This window comes from Podarcis melisellensis (genome assembly GCF_964234715.1).
Source record: "Podarcis melisellensis genome assembly, chromosome: 16".
Taxonomy (NCBI): domain Eukaryota; kingdom Metazoa; phylum Chordata; class Lepidosauria; order Squamata; family Lacertidae; genus Podarcis; species Podarcis melisellensis.
Window position 1 is genome coordinate 18,583,805 of NC_138533.1, and position 20,984 is coordinate 18,604,788.

The following is a 20,984-nucleotide window of genomic DNA, read 5'->3' on the forward strand; positions in this document are numbered from 1 at the left end:
TGCCCAGGGCAGTTCAGAGTCTGAACCCAAGGATGCTCTCTGGAGCAATGTCCAGCCTCATTTCTCCCCAACCTGGCTTAAATGGATGTGTTGCGGCCTGCAAAGGTTGGACCCCACCAAAGACCACTTCCATCTCCCCATCAGGAGGCTGCAGTCATGTGAGCAACAGGCAGAGGGCAGTGTGAATTCGGCTGGCATGGCTGTGATGAGGAGAGAGAGAAGGAAGAGCAGCTGCCCCTGGCCGCAGCTGTTAGGCAAGGACCTTGGAAAATCGCAGCAGATTCCCCCTGAGATGGAATCCATTGGGATGGTTCTAGAAAAGACTGGGAATGGAGGAGAGGATGCCATTTGACCGTGTAGCTACAGCCTGGTCTGAAGGCGCACGATGCTTTGCTTGAGAGGCTGACCCCCTTTGAAGGTACCTTTGTGTGCCTTCATGGAAGAAAGCAGGACTGTCAAAATGATAACAAACCCCACAAAGGAAGAAGCATGCTTTTAAGTTCCCCAGAACTCTTCCTCACACTGGATGTTAAGTCCATTCGGCTCCTTTCCTCCCTGGAAATCCGTCCTACTGGAGTCCGGATCGTATCCCTGCTGCCAAATTGGCCAATGGTGGCAGGAGTTAATGGGCATTCCCCTGGGCACGGGACCAACCAACCAATAGCAGCCCTTGGCACCTGCACCCAGGGAAAGTTTAAATGCCTGGCCAGCGTGGCCTTTCGGCTTTTCTCTTGCCGGTTTTCCTACCCTCCCTCCCTTGGATTGGTTTTTGTTCAGGTACGGTTTGACCTTGCTATTGGACAATGTCAGGCGCCTAATTTTCAGGGGCAGGGTAGGAATTTTCCCCACTTGGCTAATTGGCACCACCATTTGGGTTTTCGCCTACCTCGTTGCAATCGTCACAACTTTGTAAGGCAGATAGGCATTGGCTAAGCCTAGTCGTGGATGGAGGGGAGGTTGTAGCCTCCGCCTGCCCCTCCACAGGTAAGGGTATCCTGTTAAAGTGATCCAGGAGGAGTGGCTGCTGTTCGATGGCCAGACAGGGGCTAGGGCCATACCACTCCTCCTAAGGGAACCACTTGGGGGACACCCCAATTTGACTTAAGTCATAGGGCATCACCCCCACCCCACCCCAAAAGCTTCACCCTTAGAAACACTCCCAGCGGACAGACAGGAAGGACATGCGCAGTTGCTTACCCCAATGCCTATGGTCAAACCTCACATCTGTAACCAATAAAGTTGTGGCCTTATTTGACCCCAAACCAATATCTTGTGTTGTGTCTAGTTATTTACACCTTAGGGAACCGGGGTGGGAGGGACACGGGGCCTCAATACACAATCAAGAAAAGGGCTGGATCGTAAAATATATATATTCCTGGGTGTGGTGAAAAGAAGCTAAGCCCCTAAAGTGGAGTGTGGGAGATGATCGTCACCTATTAGGGGAAGGGACATGGTTAAGTGCTTTGCATGCTGAGGGTCCCGGGTTCAATTCCTGGCACCTCCAGGTAGGGCTGGGAGAGACCCTGCACACTCATGCCTGAAATCCTGGTGAGCTGCTACCAGTCTGTGTAGATAATACTGAGCTAGGTAGACCAATGGACAGACTGGGTATGAGTCAGCTTCCTTGAGATGAAAACAAGGGCACTGGTGTTCCCCTCGCATTCCTAGCCTCACATTGAGGATCACACCAAACACCAGCACCCTTTAATCACCACGGAAGGTGCTTTTCTGTTTTCTGTTTCCTGCATTCATCTGCTCTTTGCCGCCTTGCCTGTGCTGGCTTCAGAAACAAGAGGGTGTTGGAAACTGCCTATCGCCATGTTATTTAAAACCTAAGCACGGTTAATAGAACCAATGCATGCAGTTTGATCAGATGCATGTTTGCTCAGGGGTAAGCGTGTACACAATTGCAGCCTTTGGTCAAAATGGGAGATGCCATCTTTTACGCCTCCCTTTCACTCCAGAATAGTGCTACACATAGCTGTCAACCTTCGCTTTTTTGCGGGAAATTCCCTTATTCCAGCACCGTTTCCCGCTGCTTCCCTGGATTGTTAGATATCTCATAGACTGTCCCTGGGACAGGTGAGGCTGCTGATCCCTTATTTTCAAATCTGAAAGTTGACAGCTATGGTGCTATGGGGCTGTAAACTTCTGCAAGCTTACTTTGGAGTAACTCCCATTGAAGTTGGTGGAATTGCTTATTTTAAAAATCCAAAGAGGAACAGTGACGCTAGACAGAAAGAAACAGACCAGTTGGTGCAAGAACATAGACTTTACTAGGTTGCATGGTCCTGGGTGCAAGATTTTGCTACTGGCAGAAATAAGTGGTGGCTTTCTTTGGAAAATATTAAGGTACCGTAAGTAGTGAAGAACATAAGAAGAACCCTGCTGAATCAGGCCAAAGGCCCATATAGTCCAGCACACTGTGGTTAAACAGATGCCTCTGGGAAGGCCGCAAGCAGGACCTGTGTGCGACAGCAATTCTCCCCACTTGTGATTCCCGGCAACTGGTAATGCAGTTGCTAGCCTTATTTTCCATGAATTTTGTCTAGTCCTCTTTTAAAGGCATGCAAGTTGGTGGCCATCACTTCATATTGACATAGCACATTCCAAATGTCATATTCTGAGGACGGCACTATTACGAAGGTGAGAAGATATAACCGGAACAGGGTAGTGTAGGGGGTGGGGATCCCACTAAGCCAAGTTCAGTGGGTGATATTAAGCCAATCATTCTCTTTCTCAGGCTGCATCACAGGATAAAATGGGTTAGGGAGAGACAGGACCCTTTGCTCACTGTAAGAAGGCCGAAATAGAAATGCAATGACGGATGCGGCCCAGTTAAGGGGCTCAGTCTACCAAGAGGGGATATAGCCAGAAGTTCCAATCTCCCCAAAATACTACTAAGGAAGGCTCATTTGGGGTTTTTCTTAATGCATTTAAAAAAATCCCACACCTGCTTCCTGTAAGACAGATTCCAATGTGCAGAGACACCTAAAGCACTAGTAGGTTAATTGTGACAGAAGCTGAAAACTGATGCTACAGCCACTTTGTTAGCCATTCCGTGTGTGCTTTGAAGAAAGTGCCTCAATCCTGTGTGGCTATTGTTTCCTGTCTACATGCATGTGATGATTATTATTGCCTGTGCATGCGCTCAGAACCTGCCAGGAGTCACAGTAACCTAACATGTGCATGGATGTGGGGTCCTTGCGTGCAATATGGCCTGCTTTCCAGACAGAAAACAACTTGCAGTTGTGTCGAAAGGATACGCCTCCTGATAGGACTCTGGTGATGGAAAAAAAAACCCCAACGTTGTGAAGAAGGCCTTGCAAGCTATAGAAGCTAACTTGGTCTGTTAAGTCTACCTGAAGCTGAAAACAAAGGAGCGAGTGAGAGATTAAAGGAGGAGGAGGAGGAAGCCCAATCTGTCAAGGGGGACCACAAGGCCGGTGTGGGTTGTTGCCTCGTGTGAGGCAACAATGGGGTCCATATGTCGTGGGATTGGCTGGCAGGCGTGTAACAATGGGCGCTGCAGACGGGCTGGAGAAAGCGACAGAATGTTCACACTTTCATAACGTGATTAATTTGTCTGGGCTCCCGTCAGGCTGCCTCGGCAACCTCCACCCCCCAAAATACACATGCAAGAGGCGGCAAGGGGAGCAGAGGAGGCCGTAGTGACAAGGCCAGCCTCATCTAGGCCTTCTGCCGAGTCTCTTGAGGCCTTCCAAAAGGGCCCTGTGACTGAACTATTTAATTATTATTATTAATGATGATGATCGTTGCTGTTCAAATGCAACAGCACTTGGGACATTAAGTTGTACTTGACTTTGGGGCTGCAGGCAGGCCTCCGAGCCCTGGCCAACGGTATGGGCTAATTTGGGCTGTGCGTGCGTGACTGGAAATGGACTGATCCATCCCTACACCCAGCCCTGATCACAGCTCCCCTTTTTGTGGGCAGTAGACACTGTTTATTTCAGTGGGCTTTTAATTAAAAGGTAATGGTGTACATCTATAAGGGGCAGAAATCAAAATCTGTATGAGGGCAAGGTTTTTATTAGGTCACCCACAATGTTTTGTGAGGACACTTTGGTTGGTTGGGCTAATAAAGATATTGCCCTAATATGGTTTTTAGAAACCTCCTTCACAAACTGAAGGACATCATCTTCTTTCTATGCTCCTCCTGATGGAAACATGCAGACAGGGACAGATATACCCCTGCTTTCAGTCGTTTACATACTGTCTTCTCTTGTACAGTTGTTCCTTGGAAGTCGAACAAAATCTGTTCCAGGAGTCCGTTTGACTTCCAAAACATTCGGAAACCAAGGTGCAGCTTCTGATTGGCTGCGGGAAGTTCCTGCAGCCAATGGGAAGCCGCGCCGGATGTTCGGATTCCAAAGAATGTCAGCAAACCAGAACACTCACTTCCGGATTTGCGGTGTTTGGGAGCCAAAACGTTCGACTTGCCAAGTCATTTATCAACCAAGGTACCACTGTATATTATTTATTGCAAAGCTTGATGACTAAGCTCTTTAGCAATGAAATGTCGGAATACCAGAACGAAGTGTAAGCACTGAACCACTGGTATATCACAAGTGGACTCTTTATTTACTGTGTTTGCTATTGTTTAAGATAAAACCTATTTGGGAAACAAACTACCTTTGCCATTTTTATGGACTTTAAGTGTTTGTTTACAGATAGTTGCTTTGGTGATATTATCTTGTGTTGATTGACATATGAGTCAGGCATGAGCTCCAAGGCCCAAGCAAAGAAGGGGAGCCAGTGGCAGTTGAGCCTGGCCTGTTTGTCCTCCTTCTGGAGAGCCAAACCTCTGTCCTCCCAGTGTGAGAGAGGCTTGGCCTTCAAGGATAATGTCAGGCTACATTCACACAGTACATTTAAAGCACTGCGACACCCCTTTAAACCGTCAAGGCTTCCCCCAAAGAATTCTGGGAGCCGTAGTTTGTACAGGGTGCTGAGAGTTGTTAGGAGACCCCTATTCCCCTCAGGATTAACAGTCAAACTCTCACAGGGAACTCTGGGAATTGTAGCTTTGTCAGGGGAACGAGTTTCATTTCCCTTCGAGGGAAGCTATGACTCATTTTAAGGGGTATTATTGTGCTTTTAATGTATGGTGTGAACGTGGTTTGTTTCTAACCCCCCCCCCCCCGCATCTTAAATTCATTTCTACATCTGTTTGCAATTTTTCTTGAAGTCCATACAAAAATTCAGCGATATTTTAGTGTGCAGTTCTTGGAAACACATGTTTGTACATATTTTTGCCTAAAAGAAAAATGTCGCAAACCATTTCTCCTAATATCATGCATTGACATTCATATTTTATGCTCGGTTTCCCCAGATTTGTGTACTGTGGTGCACATTATACACACTGGGGAAAAACAGATCTGTGCAGATTGGAAAGGAGAGTTGCATTTCAATCTGCATATTGTTTTTGGACGTGCAAATAAGGTAGAGTTGTGTCAAAATGTGAAGCGAAGTGAATTTCTTCCTCTGTTCTGAAGCTGTTTCCTGCATTCCCATCGCCTAGAGTGTATTCCGTCTCTGAATTACGTTGACTGATTTTAACTGAACTCTGTATTCTGTCAATTTATTGTGGCTTTTCCTCCCCTTTGCATTTTTACGCAAGTGTCAACTTGTCTTGCGATCAATTAACATCAGGTGGTATGCCTACAGCTTTCCTTGTGGTACAAAAACATTTAGACTTGGCTACCACAGAAAAAATAACACACAAGCTATGTGTTCCCGAAGGTGCAGTCTGGTGGGCCTTCATTTTGTATATTTCCAATTCAGGTGTGTGAAATTCTTTATCTGCTCTGTGCTGTGAAATTTAGTTATCTTAAAACACTGTGATATAATCAGTCTGACACTATGACCCTGCTCTGCCCCCTTTTATCTAGTTTTTAAGGGATTTTTCTTTTTTAAATGAATCATATAACATGTACATTACATATAAAAAGCGCAAAAAACACATAAACCCATGTGAACACATATAATACAAAACCATTAGGAAGCAAAACTACTATAAGGGTACCAGCAACTAATGCTAATAAAAAAGGGAGAGAAAATTGAAGGGCACCAGAAGGAGACAACGGGCCAAAGAAAACAAGGCAATTCATCATGTGAGTGTTCATACAGGTCAAAAAAGGCTCCCATGTGGTTGTAAAATCTCCTGGTGCAGCAGAGCCCTTAGTGACTTAGAGGGCGTGATGCTCTGCTTCTTTTTGTGTTGCTTTTCCTGTATGTTTTGTTCTTTCTCAGTAAACTCTAAAACTGCAAAAAAGGTGGGAAGCACCATTTTCAAATATATATAAAAAAAGTTGATGACACCAACTGCTCCAAAACTCGCCCTCCTGGCTCAAGAGTTGCTTGCCCACGTGTGACCCACAACCACAAGCTGTCTCCCCCCCCCCCCACTTCCTCTTCATTAAAGCATGTCCAGGCATGTCCTCTTGAGCCTCGCTCGGTTCTCCTCTGGTCTCACTGGGGAAAAGCGCACAAATCCATAATAAACAGGGGAGCAGCTGTTTCCACGGCCGTGAATCAGAAGCCCTCACAGCTCTTTAGCCTATGGAGGCAGGAGCTGGGTCAGGGCTGTTGGGGGGCGGTGGGGTGCAACAAGATGGTGCTACTGTGTGGTGGGAGGGAGAACTAGTCAGTGGTAGAACACCATTTTCAGTTGTGATGCAGGAGGAGATGCTGGGGTTCAGATGAGTGCCCACCATCTGCCAGGAAGAGAGACCCTGGATCCTTAATTCTAAGCCTTCACAGAGTGAAGGTGCTCAGAAGCAGGGCTGTAGTGATCAGTTATGAGGAGGAGCAGCTCGTCATACCAGTCCTCATAGCCACATCCAAAGGGGAGTCCAAAAATGCAGGCAGTTGAACAGAATATCTATCTATCTATCTATCTATCTATCATCTATCTATCTATCTATCTCTATCTATCTATCTATCTATCTATCTATCTATCTATCTATCTATCTATCTATCATCTATCTATCTATCTATCATCTGTCGGTCCAGACAGCCTCATCCTTCATCTAAAGCTCTCCTACACCTTCAGCACATTTTTTACCAACATCCACAGTTTTGCAAGCAATTTCCCGCAACGTAACAAATTTTTGTATGTTAGTTTCACTATTATATTAATTTTCATGCAGTTTTCCCTAATAGAATGCATTTTTGTAAACACTGGTTGAATAACTACATCGCAAAATTCGGATAAGTGCGAATTGCAAAAGATGGCTGTGTTTCGGTTCTCATAATGTTTCAGAAAGTACAAATTTACTAGATTCACCTTTAAATGTTTGCTGCTGGGCCAAGTTCAAGGTGCTAGTCCTAACATACAAGACCCTAAGCAGTTCAGGACCAGGTTATTTGAGAGACCGCCTTATCCCTTATACATCCACTGCGTTGCTGTGATCTGTGCAAAGGTTTCTCCTGACTCCTGCAAGTTCCTAAGATATCAAATCCCCCTTGGCAGTAAGTCAGAGAAGGGTTTTAGTGTGGCTGCCCATGTGGAACAGTATTGCAATTGAGAGATGAACGATGCTCACTTTCTAATGTTGTAAACCGCCCTGAGATTTATTGATAAAGGGAGGTATATAAAATAATAATAATAATAATAATAATAATAATAATAATAATAATAATATCATCTTTACTTTCGGGAAACAGTTGAAGACATTTCTGTTTCTACAGGCTTTCCTTGCAGAATAAATAGCACGAGTGTCTACTTTGTATGTTTTTCGTGTTGCTTTACTGGTAAATCTATTTGCTGTTTTTGTGCTTTTCAGTGTTTTAAACTACCTTATGCATAAATCACCTTGAGACAGTTGTTTAGAAGATGATTAATAAGTTTTGATAATGATAATGATAATAATAATAATGTGAACTGAATCAAATTGCTCCCCTATATTTGCTCCCTTCCAGCATTCTGCATCTTGCTCCATCGTTTGGGGCCTGGGCCAAGCAGTCACAAAGCCTCTCCATTTTCATCACCCTGAGGAAGAAGAAAGAGTCAAAGACTACTCTGAATTAGGACTCAGCAGGGATGGAACTGTCACGCTCCTGCTTTTGCCTTTGCATGTCCATTCCCCCCACAAATGTGTCCCCAGCGGGCAGAGATTCAGCCGAATCCAATCGATTATCCGAAGAAATTTGGAGCAACTTGTGAACACCTGCAACCGGCCTCCCATCCTCTCCTTGGGGAACCCCACATGTTCTGAGGCAAAAAGGAAAACAGAATTTGCTGCCAGGCTCTGTGTCTGCTTTCTTGGGAAGACATGAGGCAAGGGGGGGGAGAGAGAGAGAGAGAGAGAGAGAGAGACTGAAAACAGGAAGCAAGACTTGTGTTAAGTCTGCCCCATAACCTGCAAACTTGAAAATGGTAAGCGTAATGCTGGTGGTCAACAAAAGAGGTTCAAAGACTCTCTCAAGGCAAATCTAAAAAAAATGTAGTATAAACACCGACAACTGGGAAACACTGGCCTGTGAGCGCTCAAATTGGAGAAGAGCCTTTACCAAAGGTGTCATGGGTTTTGAAGACGCTTCAACTCAGGAGAAAAGGGAAAAAAGCGCTAAGAGGAAGGCATGCTTGGCAAATCCTCACCATGATCAACTCCCGTCCGGAAACCTATGTCTCCACTGTCTCCACTGTGAAAGAACATGTTATCCACAGTCACTTTTAAAACCGTGTTTATGGAAGACAATCTTACTTGGCTTTGAGTGGTCGCCAAAGAAGAAGAAGATACCCTGCAAAAGAAGGATATTAATGATGATTTGAATATTGTAGGCTTTGATTTACCGCACAATTTAAATGTCAAACAGCAACGTCCAGGAGGAGAGGGGTCAATGACGGGTCTCCTTTCCACACTAACATGGTGGTGTCAATAAAGGTCCAGCCAGGATGAGAACCTACATGGAGGTTGATCATGTACAAAGCAGGAAACAGTTCTATGGTTGTGGGTGAGGGTTTCCAAGTCAGGGCTCTGATCTCATTTGTACTGTGTCGTGCCACTGGTTTGCATAGCCCAGTTCTGGACAATTTGCCACAGCAATCCAGGGCCTCTCATAGGCAGAGGGATTTTGTCAGTCCTGACATTGGAGTTGCTACTGGGGGATGTAGCCTAGGACCTTCTCCTCTGCCACTGAGCAACTGCAGGTCAGGAAAGTCCCAGGATAAATAAGAAATACTGACCTGGCAAAATTTTAACCTTTACTGAGCCCTCTTATTCATCCACCCCCTCTAAAAGAAGCAGGGTCCAAGGAGGACTGTCAGAGTCTCACTCCCTAGCAGAGTGGCAGGGAATTTAAAGGGGTGGTACTTTATCTTGGAAACCATACTGTACCATAGCCTGGGGTTGTGTGCTTCTGCCTTCTCCAGCAAAGGAGGGAGAACCATCTGTGGTGGGTGAGGCAATTCAGAACCCTCTTACGAAAGTCCCAAGCTTCCAGTCCCAGGTCCAGAGTCTAGTAAATTTCCCTCAAAGGGGAATTAATTCCCTCTTGCTTTGGCTGATTCCAGGGTTGTGAGATAACCCCATCTCTAGGTTGTCACAACCTAGTGTTCTACGTGGGAAGGAATCAGGCCACATCTTTTTCCTGTGGCACTTCTTCAAGCATTGGGACCCGGCCTCAATTGCTGACACCTTATTTATTTTGTGGTTTGATTACCGTAGTGCACTTTAAATGGGAGTGACCTTGAAGACAGCTCAGAAACATCAGGTTGATTCAAAATGCAACAGCCAGGGTTTAAACTGGAGCATGCAGGACAGAACATAATACTTCAATATTGCCATCACCATTGGTTGGGAATTGTTTACAGGATCAAGTCAAGGCTGCAGTTTTGTCCTGTTACAGTCTTGAAAGGCCTGAGGTCAGAGTATCTCAAGAATTGCCTCTTTCTATATGAATTTGCCTGAATCCCTCTTCATTTTTCTGGCTTTCTGAATCTCCCAGTTGTCAGAAGAACAGGCAGGGCGTATTTTTAAGGAAGGCACCCAAAATTTAGAAGAGCCACCTTAGGAAAGCAAGCCTGGCTATTTGATTTGCATTTTTAAACGGTCCTAATTTCCACCTTCCTGACAGACTAATGTGGGATGCGGGTGGCGCTGTGGGTCAAACAACTGAGCCTAGGGCTTGCTGATGAGAAGGTCGGCGGATCAAATCCCCGTGACGGGGTGAGCTCCCTTTGCTCGGTCCCTGCTCCTGCCAACCTAGCAGTTCGAAAGCACGTCAAAGTGCAAGTAGATAAATAGGTACCGCTCCGACGGGAAGGTAAACAGCGTTTCCATTCGCTACTCTGGTTCGACAGAAGCGGCTTAGTCATGCTGGCCACATGACCTGGAAGCTGTCTGCGGACAAATGCCGGCTCCTCGGCCAGTAAAGCGAGATGAGTGCCGCAACCCCAGAGTTGGTCACGACTGGACCTAATGGTCAGGGGTCCCTTTACCTTTTAACAGGCTAATGTATGAATTGGAACAGATATCCTTGAGGTCATGCGCCCCTCTGGATTTTGCAATACAACCCTCAGCTAAATATATCCCACCATTGGTGGTGGGTTGATGATGAGTGGTCAAAGGAAGGAGAGGCAGCAGACTGGGAAGAGGAGGTGTCAGGAGCTGAAGAGGTAACAGGGTTTGGTGAGCAGGAAGAGTCTGGCTGAGAGCAGTCCAGAATCACAGGCAGAAGTGGAGGCTGGAGAGAAGGCAGGCTGCTGAAGAAGCCAGAGGGTGCCCTCCCTGCTGGTCTCCCAAAACCCAAAGAGGTGTGAAGAGGGTGGAGCAAAGACAGGCAAGACAACAGGAGTTTCAGATTGCTTGGGAAGGAAGCGGGGGAGGAGGAGACTTAGGGAGCTGTGGGAAGATGGGGACCTTCAGTAATTGCTTCTGCCTCATTGGGGCAAGATCTACCAGGAAGAGTTGATGTGCTCTCCAGGCTTGGCCTCCTGAGCAGTCTTGTTTCTTTGAAGAAGGAGTTAACTTCACTGATGCCGTGTGAGTTATTGCTAACCTGCTCCTGACACCCACTCCTGACAGTATCTTCTAACAACTCTCAGCACCCTTAACAAACTACAGCTCCCATAAACCTTTGGGAGAAGCTATGACTGTTCAAAGTGGTATCTGAGTGCTTTAATTGTATGGTGTGAATGTAGCTTCAATCTTGCTGCTTGAGATGCACATCCTGGTGACAGGCCTGAGGCTGAGACCCAACCTTTGATCCTTCTGTGCACCACTGTGTGTTGGGATAATGGGAATAACACCCCTCCCTGAGATGGTCAAACATTTTGCGGCTTCAGTAAAAAATCTGGCTGATGCAGTTCATAATAATGCCCTTTTTATGCCCCCCACATCTATCACCTGTGTGTCCACCTAATGGTAGGACTGGCCCACCCAATGGCTATGATGCACTGGGGCAGTGAACCAAACATTCAGCCTTCCCATTGACTGGAGGGGGGGGGGCTTAAGAAGAGGGAGGCCCCTCCAGCAGTAATCCTCCAGCCTTCCACCCCACTGTGATCATTTCATGCTTTGGAGCGTAAGATTTGATTAGGCTGATCCTAACAGGCGGAGTCCGTGACCATCAATTACCGCTCGTGAAATTACCCAGCTGCCACCCAAGGCCACATGAGGCGGGGATTTTTATTTTAATTTATTTAAAGAAAGAAATGGACACATCATTAATTTCCCCCTCCTTTCTCCTCCAGATCATTCTCATCTGAATGGAAGAATTTAATATCTTCCCTTCTGCTTACAAAATCAATAATAATAATAATAATTAATAATCATCATCTCTTGTCTGTTCTAAGCCAAATAACAGACACACATATAAATACACACACACACTTATATAAAGACACACCATAAACAAGGTTTCCCCAGCCCCCCTCCTCCTCCCAAGTTCTTTCCCTTCCAAAAAAGTGCATAAACACTGCAAATAAATAACATCTTAAAAAATAAATACATCAAATAAATAAATAATAAAGGAATGCTGGTTGTGGCACACAGATGTTGTTCAAGACATGAGAAGGGGCTTCCATCCTCTCCAGCCCTGGCACTTGTCCGTGTCTCCTTCCGAACCAGGAGCCAAATCACATGTTCTGAGAAAAGTCAGAAGCTCCCAAGCTTTTCTGAGTATTGTGCAAAGGGACTAGGGTGGGCTACAACAGCTCAACAGAACATCCCATTTCTAGAGGCAGTAGACTGGGCCCGGGGCACACCAGATGCAGGGGGAGCAGCAATAGGGGAAGTCCATCACCTCTGTGCCCAGCATCTAAGCTTCCTGGTGTGTGGGGCAGTGGAAGGACCATCTGCAGGTCCCTCTTAGAAACAGAATGCTGGTCTGGATCACTGGTCTTCTGCTGGTGGTTCGAGAAATACAAGTGGGTCATGCAGCACCCGAAGAGGAAGGGCTGCTGCTCAGGAGTCAAGCACAATCTCAGCATCAATCTCCAGCATCTCCAGACAGGGAAGAAAAAGACCAGACCCTCCAAGTGTGCCTATTTTCCCAGGTACTTCCTTGATTTAGAGAAGCTGCCCCGGTTTCTGATTTGACCCCAGAACGTCCCGCTTTTCCTTGGGATGTCCCTATTTCCACTGGAGAAATGTTGGAGGTTATGGAGTTTTCCGACCCCCGAGCCACCTGAAGGCAATCCTGTATTGGGAAGTTTTTTTAAAAAAATGTTTAATGTTTTATTATGTTTTTATATATGTTGGAAGCTGCCCAGAGTGGCTGGGGTGACCCAGTAAGATGTGTAAGATATAAATATGTGTATTTATAAATAGTAAAATTGTCATTATGGAATGGGACATCCCTATTTTCATCGGAAAAATGTTGGAGGGTATGAAAGACCCTCATCTGAAACCCTGGAAAGCTGCTGTTGGACCATTTGGAACCAGCCTTCCCCAACCTAGCAGTGCCCTCAAGACTCCAACTTCCATCATTCCTGGGCGTTGGCCATGCCAGCCAGGGCTGATGGGAGACAGGAGTCCAAAACCTTTGGAAGGGCACCAGTTTTTATAAGGCTAGTTAAGACAATACTCTGAGCTAAACAGGCCAGACTTATGCCAGCGGTACCACTACGTTGTGTCTTATGTTTTGGAAAACAAAAGAGGGGCAGTGACCTGATACAAAGGAGAACAGGGATCTTTGCTGTTTGTAGGTGCATAGGCAGCTCAGCTCTTCTCAGATGTGCCTGACAAGCTGCAACTCTGATGAATAAACAAACAAAACCCTGTTATGAAATTATGAATAATATACAAGCTTGACCCTCTGTAGCATCTGGATGCCCTAAAGAGAGTAAAAGTAGGAAAAGGAGAGTAGATTGTGAAAAGTATAAATGAGACCCTACTCTGGATATCAGGAATGGTTCCTCCTAGGTCATCCATCCAGCACCAAGACAGTTGCTGCCAATTAACCTCCATCTCCAGAGGCTGCCCCTGGAGTCTCAGGGCCTGGGATGGTCCTGATCTAGCAACCCCATTGGTAAGATTCTTCTTGCTCTCTGGCAGGATGACCACAAACCAACTTTCCTTAACCTCCAGATGTTTTGGACTACAGTTGCGATTGGCTGGGGCCAATGGGACTTGTAGTCCAACAGCATCTGGTGGGTGCAGATGTGAGTTGGAATCTAAAACATAGCAGGGGTGGAGGATGAGGTTGAGAAAGACAAACAAATGACATACAAAACAATCCATCAGATCTGCACTCTGTGGTGGTGAGCGGTTGCCTTGGAAAATGTAGTTTGGTAAGTGTTCCTGCTTTGTTCCTGCTCTGGGTTCCTTTGGGAGGGAGGCTAGGATAGAAATAAATAAATACATGTTTTTTGTTCAGAGGCAGTGGAGTGGAGTGGTTAGAGTGTCCAACTAGGACCATAGAGACTCAGGTTCTAATTCAGACTCAGCCACGAAGCCCCCTTGGAGTCACTGTGTCTCAGCCTAACCTACCTCAGAGGGTTGCTGCAAGGATAAAATGTGGGGAACAGTGTGCACTGCCCTGAGTGTGTAAACACTGTACTTTTAAAGCACATTCTCTCCCGCAAAGAATTCCGGGCACTGGAATTTATCCCTCAAGGAGTTACAACTCCTAGCAACCCTTAATAAACTACAATACCCAGAATTCTTTGAGAAGAATGTTCTTTGTTCATAGCCCTGAGCTCCTTGGTGGAAAGGTAATATAATAAACAAATGAATCCAGCCCAGTTCTGTAGTGGTGGGGATGCCCTCAACCAATCCTATTGCAGTAAAGTCTGCCACACCAGTTTTTAGGGGTGTGGCACTGTAAACCAAAAAGGAACATTCTTCACATGGTTTTTTTTTTTTTTGTTCTAGGGAAAGGGGATGTGTGGGGAAGGCACCACGCAGATGAAAAGGTGCAGATTTCTGCTATTATCAACACACTATTGATGAAGCTGGCACCATAGAAGGATCTGCAGGGAGGGGGAGAGCAGCTGCAATTTATTTATATTTGTTCCTTCCTGTGTCTTCTTATTTGTATTTCTGAGTTTGCTTCTGTGTTCAGACCTCTGTGACAAGCTGGAGGGTGGTGGTGAAGAATGCTCCAAAGGAGGATAGAATACTGCCCCTTTTCCACATGTATGTGAACATGCCAACTGAGTCAACATGTGCCCACTGAGACTGCGTTTAAACAAACGAATGAGTTATGAAATCCAAATCCATACTAGGGTGTTGGGGTTGAATCCAAACTCAGTCCCACTCAGACATGCCCATTCATTTTTATGGGTCTACTCTAGGTGTAACTAAATTGACCACAACCCAATATAAAAATGTTGCAAAAAGGTGTGCAAGCTTTTGAGTTCTCCAGAGCTTGTCATCACCATCAAACTTTTGCTCTCTCCCTGTGCCCCTTTTGCCCTGTTGACATCTAGCCTGATGAAGAGTCGTGGCAAAGTTTGCATGCTGTTTTGTAACATTTTGCTTGATTGGCCTAATGACGCTACTATGGTTTTTATATTTATCTGTGACTATGATTGTTTTAAAACGTGTTTTAATGTTGTGACCTTTCCTGGGACCTTAGGGTGATGGAAATGTAAATAATGATGATGATAATAATATTTTTTCTAGTGGGCCCACTTGTGTGTAAAGAGAAGAGTAGAGAGTGAGTGAGAGTGAGTGTGTAAACAAACAATACCCCAGGGTGGTTTAGACCTTGGCAAGGAGATGTTCCAGGCACAAAGTATTGAGGCACCCCACATTTCCTTGCCTGCAGCTGGAGGGCAGTTCAACCACCATGTAGGCCACCCCAGTGTGGGATTCCTGGAGAATTTAAGGATGGAGAATTTTAGCATCTGTAGGCCATTCCTCCAGGCAGAGAGCTGGAGGAGCAGGTCCATCTGGCTGGCTCCACCAGCTGCCCCCCTATCTATATCTACAGTGGATCGAGATCGAGCTATACATATATTTTCCCCTGAGGAGGTGAAGCAGGAAAGCAGAGGCAGGTTGGAGAGGAGGAGGAGGAGTGTGGGCTCCTCCGGCCAGGCCAGGCCAGGCCCTTCTCAGACGTCCAGCACGTGGTTCAGGTAGGAGATGTAGCAGATGGCGAGCCGCAGGATCTCGATCTTGGAGAGCTTCTTGTCCGGGGGCAGCGTGGGCAGCAGCTTGCGGAGCTCGGCGAAGGCCATGTTGAAGGCCTCCACGCGGATGCGCTCTCGCGTGGCGTGCGCCGTCCGGTACTTGGCCGTGGCGCGCCGCCGCCGCCGCCGCTCCTCGCGGCTCAGGTGCTGCAGGTCTTTCTTCAGAGGGTCGCCAGGCTCAGCTACCCGGGACTGGCTGCACAAGCCCAGCCCGCCACCGGCTTCTTCCCCCGCGAGGCCTCGGCCTCCGCAGTCGCTGAAGACCGACTCCGTCTCGGAGTGCGTCGGCTGGAGGTCCAGCTCGGTCTGGTCCGAATTGAGCATCATGGCCCAAGGCAAGGCGGCCGAGGTAGGGAGCGGGGCAAGGGAAGGGGGAGAAAGGAGGGCGAATTAGAGCGGGTCGGGGGGCAAAGGGGTGGACGGGTGGGGCTTAGGGTCCGGGCTTAGGAGGCCACCTCAAAATGGCACACTTGGGTGGCGCGCGCTCCAGGGCGGTGGCCCCGCTTAGGCCATGAGAGAAATAAAGGTTGCTGGTCTTCCCTCTGGATCTGTGCCAGGGCTGAGTTGTGGAGAGAGCCAGTCATCCGACGAGAAGGGATTTCTTAACCGCCGAGGGAGGGAGAGCGAGAAAGAAGAGTCCTTAACCTGTTGAAAGGAGGCAAATGGAGCAAATGAATCTATCTAAAAGTTTTTTTAAATACAATAGGAGCGTTCAGGGCACCTCCGCGTTTGCGCAGGCCACAGGGCGGATTGCAAGGAAGTCAAATGAAGATGCAAAGAACCCATAAAATAGCGCAAGCCGTGAAGACAAGAACTTTAAAAAAGAACAGGGAAATTTTATAACTTACTTAGAAGACCATTGTAAGCAGATAAAAACATTAGCGGGATTTTAACCTCATTTGTAAGGTAACAAAAACTATGGATAACTCAGATGGATAAAAAAGTAGATAACGGATTGATATGCAGTTGTAAATGTTGATATTAGGACCCATGGAAGGGATGGGAGGAAGTATTGAGATTCAGAGTAATCTCTATATATGGATTTGCAATTGATTTTGTTGTACTTTAAAAAAAAATCAATTAAAAATTATTATTATTTCAAAAAGCGCAAGCCATAAAATAACTGTGCAGTTGTTGTTTAGTTGATTAGTTGTGTCCGACTCTTCGTGACCCCATGGACCAGAGCACACCAGGCACTCCTGTCTTCTCCTGCCTCCCGGAGTTTCGTCAAATTCATAGCAAATCGCAAAATAGCAACTGCTAATAACAGCAGCAGCAATGAATCCTTCAGACCTCTCCTGCAAATTCTCACCAAAAAAGTGGATAATGTGAAGTTAGGGGTACAGCACCTAGAGACAGTCAAATTGTGCATCCACAGCACTGACCAGAGGAGGAATGACTGCTGGGAGGAGCGCAGAGAAAAGAAACGACATGCTGCAGCGCAACTGGATGCCTTCATCCTCTAGTTGCAACAAGACATGTCTCTCCCATATCGGACTCTACAGTCACAGAAGGCGCTGCAACTTTCCAACCGTTTGACTTTACCCACAAAGGCGCACTCCGCTTCATTGTGTCCTGACACAGATGGAGACCAACACGGTTGCAGGGACTGGAGGAGAGTAACTTAGACTGTCTGTGGTTTTTATTGCTGTTCAGATGGGATTCTGTAGCAAAAGAGGCTGCAAAAGGAATCAAGCAAGCCTAGTGTGGTGTAGTGGTTAGAGTCCAAATCCAAGGAAGGAGATTCCACCACTTCTTGGGGGAGTCTGTTCCGCTGTTGAGCAGCTTTTGCCATATATTATAATGATGATGCTGATGCTGATAATAATAATAATAATAATAATAAATATTCCCACTCTGCAGTGAAGTTCACTGGGTGCCTTTGGGCCAGTCACTCCTTAGTTTAACTTACCTCACAGGGTTGTTGTTGGGATAAATTGGGGAGGAGGAGAAATAGGTAAAGCAGCTTGAGTTCTTCAGAGGAAAGGTGGGGGTATGTAATAAATACATTCATTTAAGCTAATCACTCTAGCTGAGTTTGTCAAGTATTTCATAGTGTGACTATAAAGAGTCTGTGGCAGTCTGTCACCTGTAAAGTATTAGCTGGAGATGCTTCTAGAAGGCAGGCTAAAGCAAGCAAGGTGTCCCTCTGCCCACAGTAGATACCCGAAGGAAACGGGGGTGGGTGGGGGGTCCAGAATCATTTGCAAAGGAAAGAAAGTAAGAAAGGAGAGGGAACATTGCAGGGGGGGGGGGAGATCCAGGTTTGTGTTTTTAAAAGAAAACGAAATAAGTTTTGTGTAAAACCAATCGAAGAGGTGAACATGAAACCAGGAGTGTGGGGAAAGGTTGTGAATGAAAGGAAACAGGTGGGAGGATTAAAGAAAGTGCAATGTGAAAGAGAAAGTGTGGGGGAGGGAATGGAAAAATGGGGAGAGCAACTGAATGTGGGAGGTTGGGGGAATATCTGCGAGTGACAGACGGCCTCAGTCTGAAAAGAGGGAATTCTCTGGCAGATGCTCCTACATGCTGCCTGTGGGGGAAGGAAGGCCAACGTGCTCTCCATCCCAAGACCCCGCAGGGAGGGGGAGGGGCCAGACTTTGGAAGCCCCTTGCCTGCTCTGTTCCCTCCTGAGAGGTGACAGGTGGCGAATGGGAGAGGAGGGAAGACAGGCCTGCAGGGTCGGGAGGGAGGAGAAGAGCCCGCCTGTCTCTGGAAAAGAGCCCTTCTGTTGCAGAAATCTGGTGCCTGGGGCGTGCGAAAGCCAGCTTACCCTAATGGCTGGGAAGGAAGTAGGACTCATCAGCCTGCTAGTCCTCAGTGCTTAATTTTTTTAAAAATGGGAGGAACTGGCAGCCCTCAAGTCTGCCTGAAGACACACCCTGGGAGCCTCCTTAGGAAGGAGGGAAAGGCACCCTCGTGGGTGAGAAGGCCCTCAGTGGCTACCAGCCATGATGGCTATGCTCTTCCTTCACAGTCAGAGGCAGTAATGTTTCTGAATCCCAGTTGCTGGGGACTCCAGGTGAGAAGAGCGCTCTTGCATTTAAGGTCCTCTTTGCAGGTTTCCCGCGGAGGCATCTGGTTGGCTACTTTGAGGAGAAAATGGGCCTCTGGCTTGATCCAGGGCTCTTTGTTTATGCTCTTATGTGGCACCCTGTCTGTGCTCAAATGACACTTTGCATGGTCAAGAGGAGAAGCAAGACCCTAAGTGGTAATGAATCCGTTACATCCAGGGAGTACCCACATCTTTTGGATCGAGGAAAACAAACTGCTCAACTTGCTTTGAAACATTACTTCTCCACACTATGCACAATTAACCCAGGATGCATTTGCTCCTACAGGATGGGGTGATAGTCATAGGCTTCAATGCTTAAAAAAACAAAAAACAAAGGTACACTTATGGAGGAAAAGAAGCCTATCAATCATAATGATACGCAGGCAGAACCTACAGTTCGGAGGCAGTCTACCTGTGCTGGGGGCAAATAGCATGGGAAAGCGGGCATGTCCTGCTTGTGGGGTTCCCAAGAAGAAGCGTTTTGACTGACCTGCTGGAAACAAGATGCTGGATCGATCCTGCACTGATCCAGCACGGCAGGGCTCTTGATTTTTGAAAGTTGACAAAGAAAGGGGCACTTTTCAACACAGCATCATGTGGCACAAAACATTCTTGTTCCACTCCCTGCCTCCCCCTGGCCTAACCCCTTGGGTATCAATACACCATTGTTTTGCTAGTGACTTGGGGTTATCCAAACTTCGTCCAGTTATCAGAAGCTACAGCAGAGTTCTGAACCAGTGTATGAAAACATGTTTTGAATAAGGAAAGGAAAATGGGTTCTTGAGTTCCTCTGGGGGTGGCTGAGCTCATAATAGCTTGTTAGCACGCAACTCGTCTTCAGGGCTCACCCCTAGAAGGGAGAGAGATATGCCTTCCCTCTGTTGCATGCCCATCGTGGACATGATGGTGACACGAAGTGAACAAGGTGCCGCTATTTCACATGCTGGAGTGAGGCTCATTTTTAGCTTCTGACAAGACACACCCCTGGCTTTAAAAACCATTAGTTTGTTGCAAAATCAGTGGACAGAGCATTGAATGTGCAAGGGAGAAGCCTTCAGTGTGAGATGATGGGAAGGAGGGCACTGGGGTGTTGCAAGCCGATCTCATTTCATCAGTGAATGTTGTGGGGCAGATGTTGCCTCCCCAATCTGTGTGTCGGTGGTTTGGTTATAGAACCACACTGCACAAGTTCAGAGATGTCTCCTTCGTGGCATGAAAAGCTCCTGGGGCTGAGCTTTCAAGGGTGAGCCACGGCTAAATTAAGCCCCTGTGAAGTTGTAAAACAAGGGGAAGCTGGAGGGAACATGGATAAAAAATGCCACAGTATTTGGGGAGCAAATGCAACTAAAGGAACAGTCTCATGCTTAATTTTTGATACACAGCACCCTGAGGCACAGTTACTGCCCTGCAAATGACACTGAAAGACCCTCCTTCTGGGGGTGTGGAAGGAGGAAAGGCACTCTATATATGCTCAGAGGCACCAAATGCCTTTTTTATTACTGCCTGCTTCTCTGAGTGGCACCTGGAAGTATAAGCAAGGTTTTTGGGCTAAGTGCAATCAAAGCCAAATATTGTGAGATTTGCCCCGACTCTCTCACTGTGTTTTGTTCTCATGGTAGCTTTCGGGGGAAGGGCGTTTGCTCTGCATATGGAAGATTCAAGACGGAGCTAAATTCTCCAAGCTGGTTTAAATGAATCTAGTTATTAATTTTCAGGATTGCTAAGGTGTGTGATCGTACGTTTAGCATTAAAAAAATGAAAATAAAACAAACCTTAGCAAGGGACACTTCATTTAAAGAAACACCATCTAAAATGTACAGTGATAATATGTTAAGCCCAAACCACATGAATTCAACACTTAAAACTTTGCCAAACTTCTCACAGAGTTGGAGTTGCATGGGAGAATACCAGCGCAAGATCCTCACGCATCTGGAGGGCAAGGCTCAAACATAGACGGGCACCAGGCATTTCCCACCTCAGAGGACCACAGGAAACTGCCTTCTGCTGAGCTTAGCCCATTACTCCCTCCAGCCCAGCACTGTCTGCACTAGCAGCAACTCTCCAGGGTTTTAGATAGGGTTTCCCCCCAGCCCTACCTGGAGATACCAGGAAGTGAATTTATGTGCAAATTTGATGCTCTGCCACTGAGCCACTACCCTTCAAAAACGAAAGGCGCAGGAGCAGAATTTGCGGGGAGACCCTCGGGAAGACCGGCGTATCTTAGGGGCTGTCTTGCACCACACTGGGTTCTTCCTGGAGAAAGCCCATCATTCAGAGCACATGCAGAGGCTGGATTTAATCCCCCACATGTCCAATTTTAAAAG

The 20,984-nt window shown here is 46.7% G+C and overlaps 1 protein-coding gene across 1 annotated transcript; it reads right to left on the reverse strand.

Annotated features, from left to right (window-relative positions):
- Positions 1-11,683: 11,683 nt before the first annotated feature.
- On the reverse strand, positions 11,684-15,931 carry NHLH1 (nescient helix-loop-helix 1; the record flags this gene model as incomplete). Its single annotated transcript, XM_081892611.1, has 1 exon — positions 11,684-15,931. One exon carries the CDS (start codon positions 15,929-15,931, stop codon positions 15,527-15,529), a length of 405 nt encoding a protein of 134 aa, XP_081748737.1. The 3' UTR covers positions 11,684-15,526.
- Between the last annotated feature and the right edge of the window lie 5,053 nt (positions 15,932-20,984).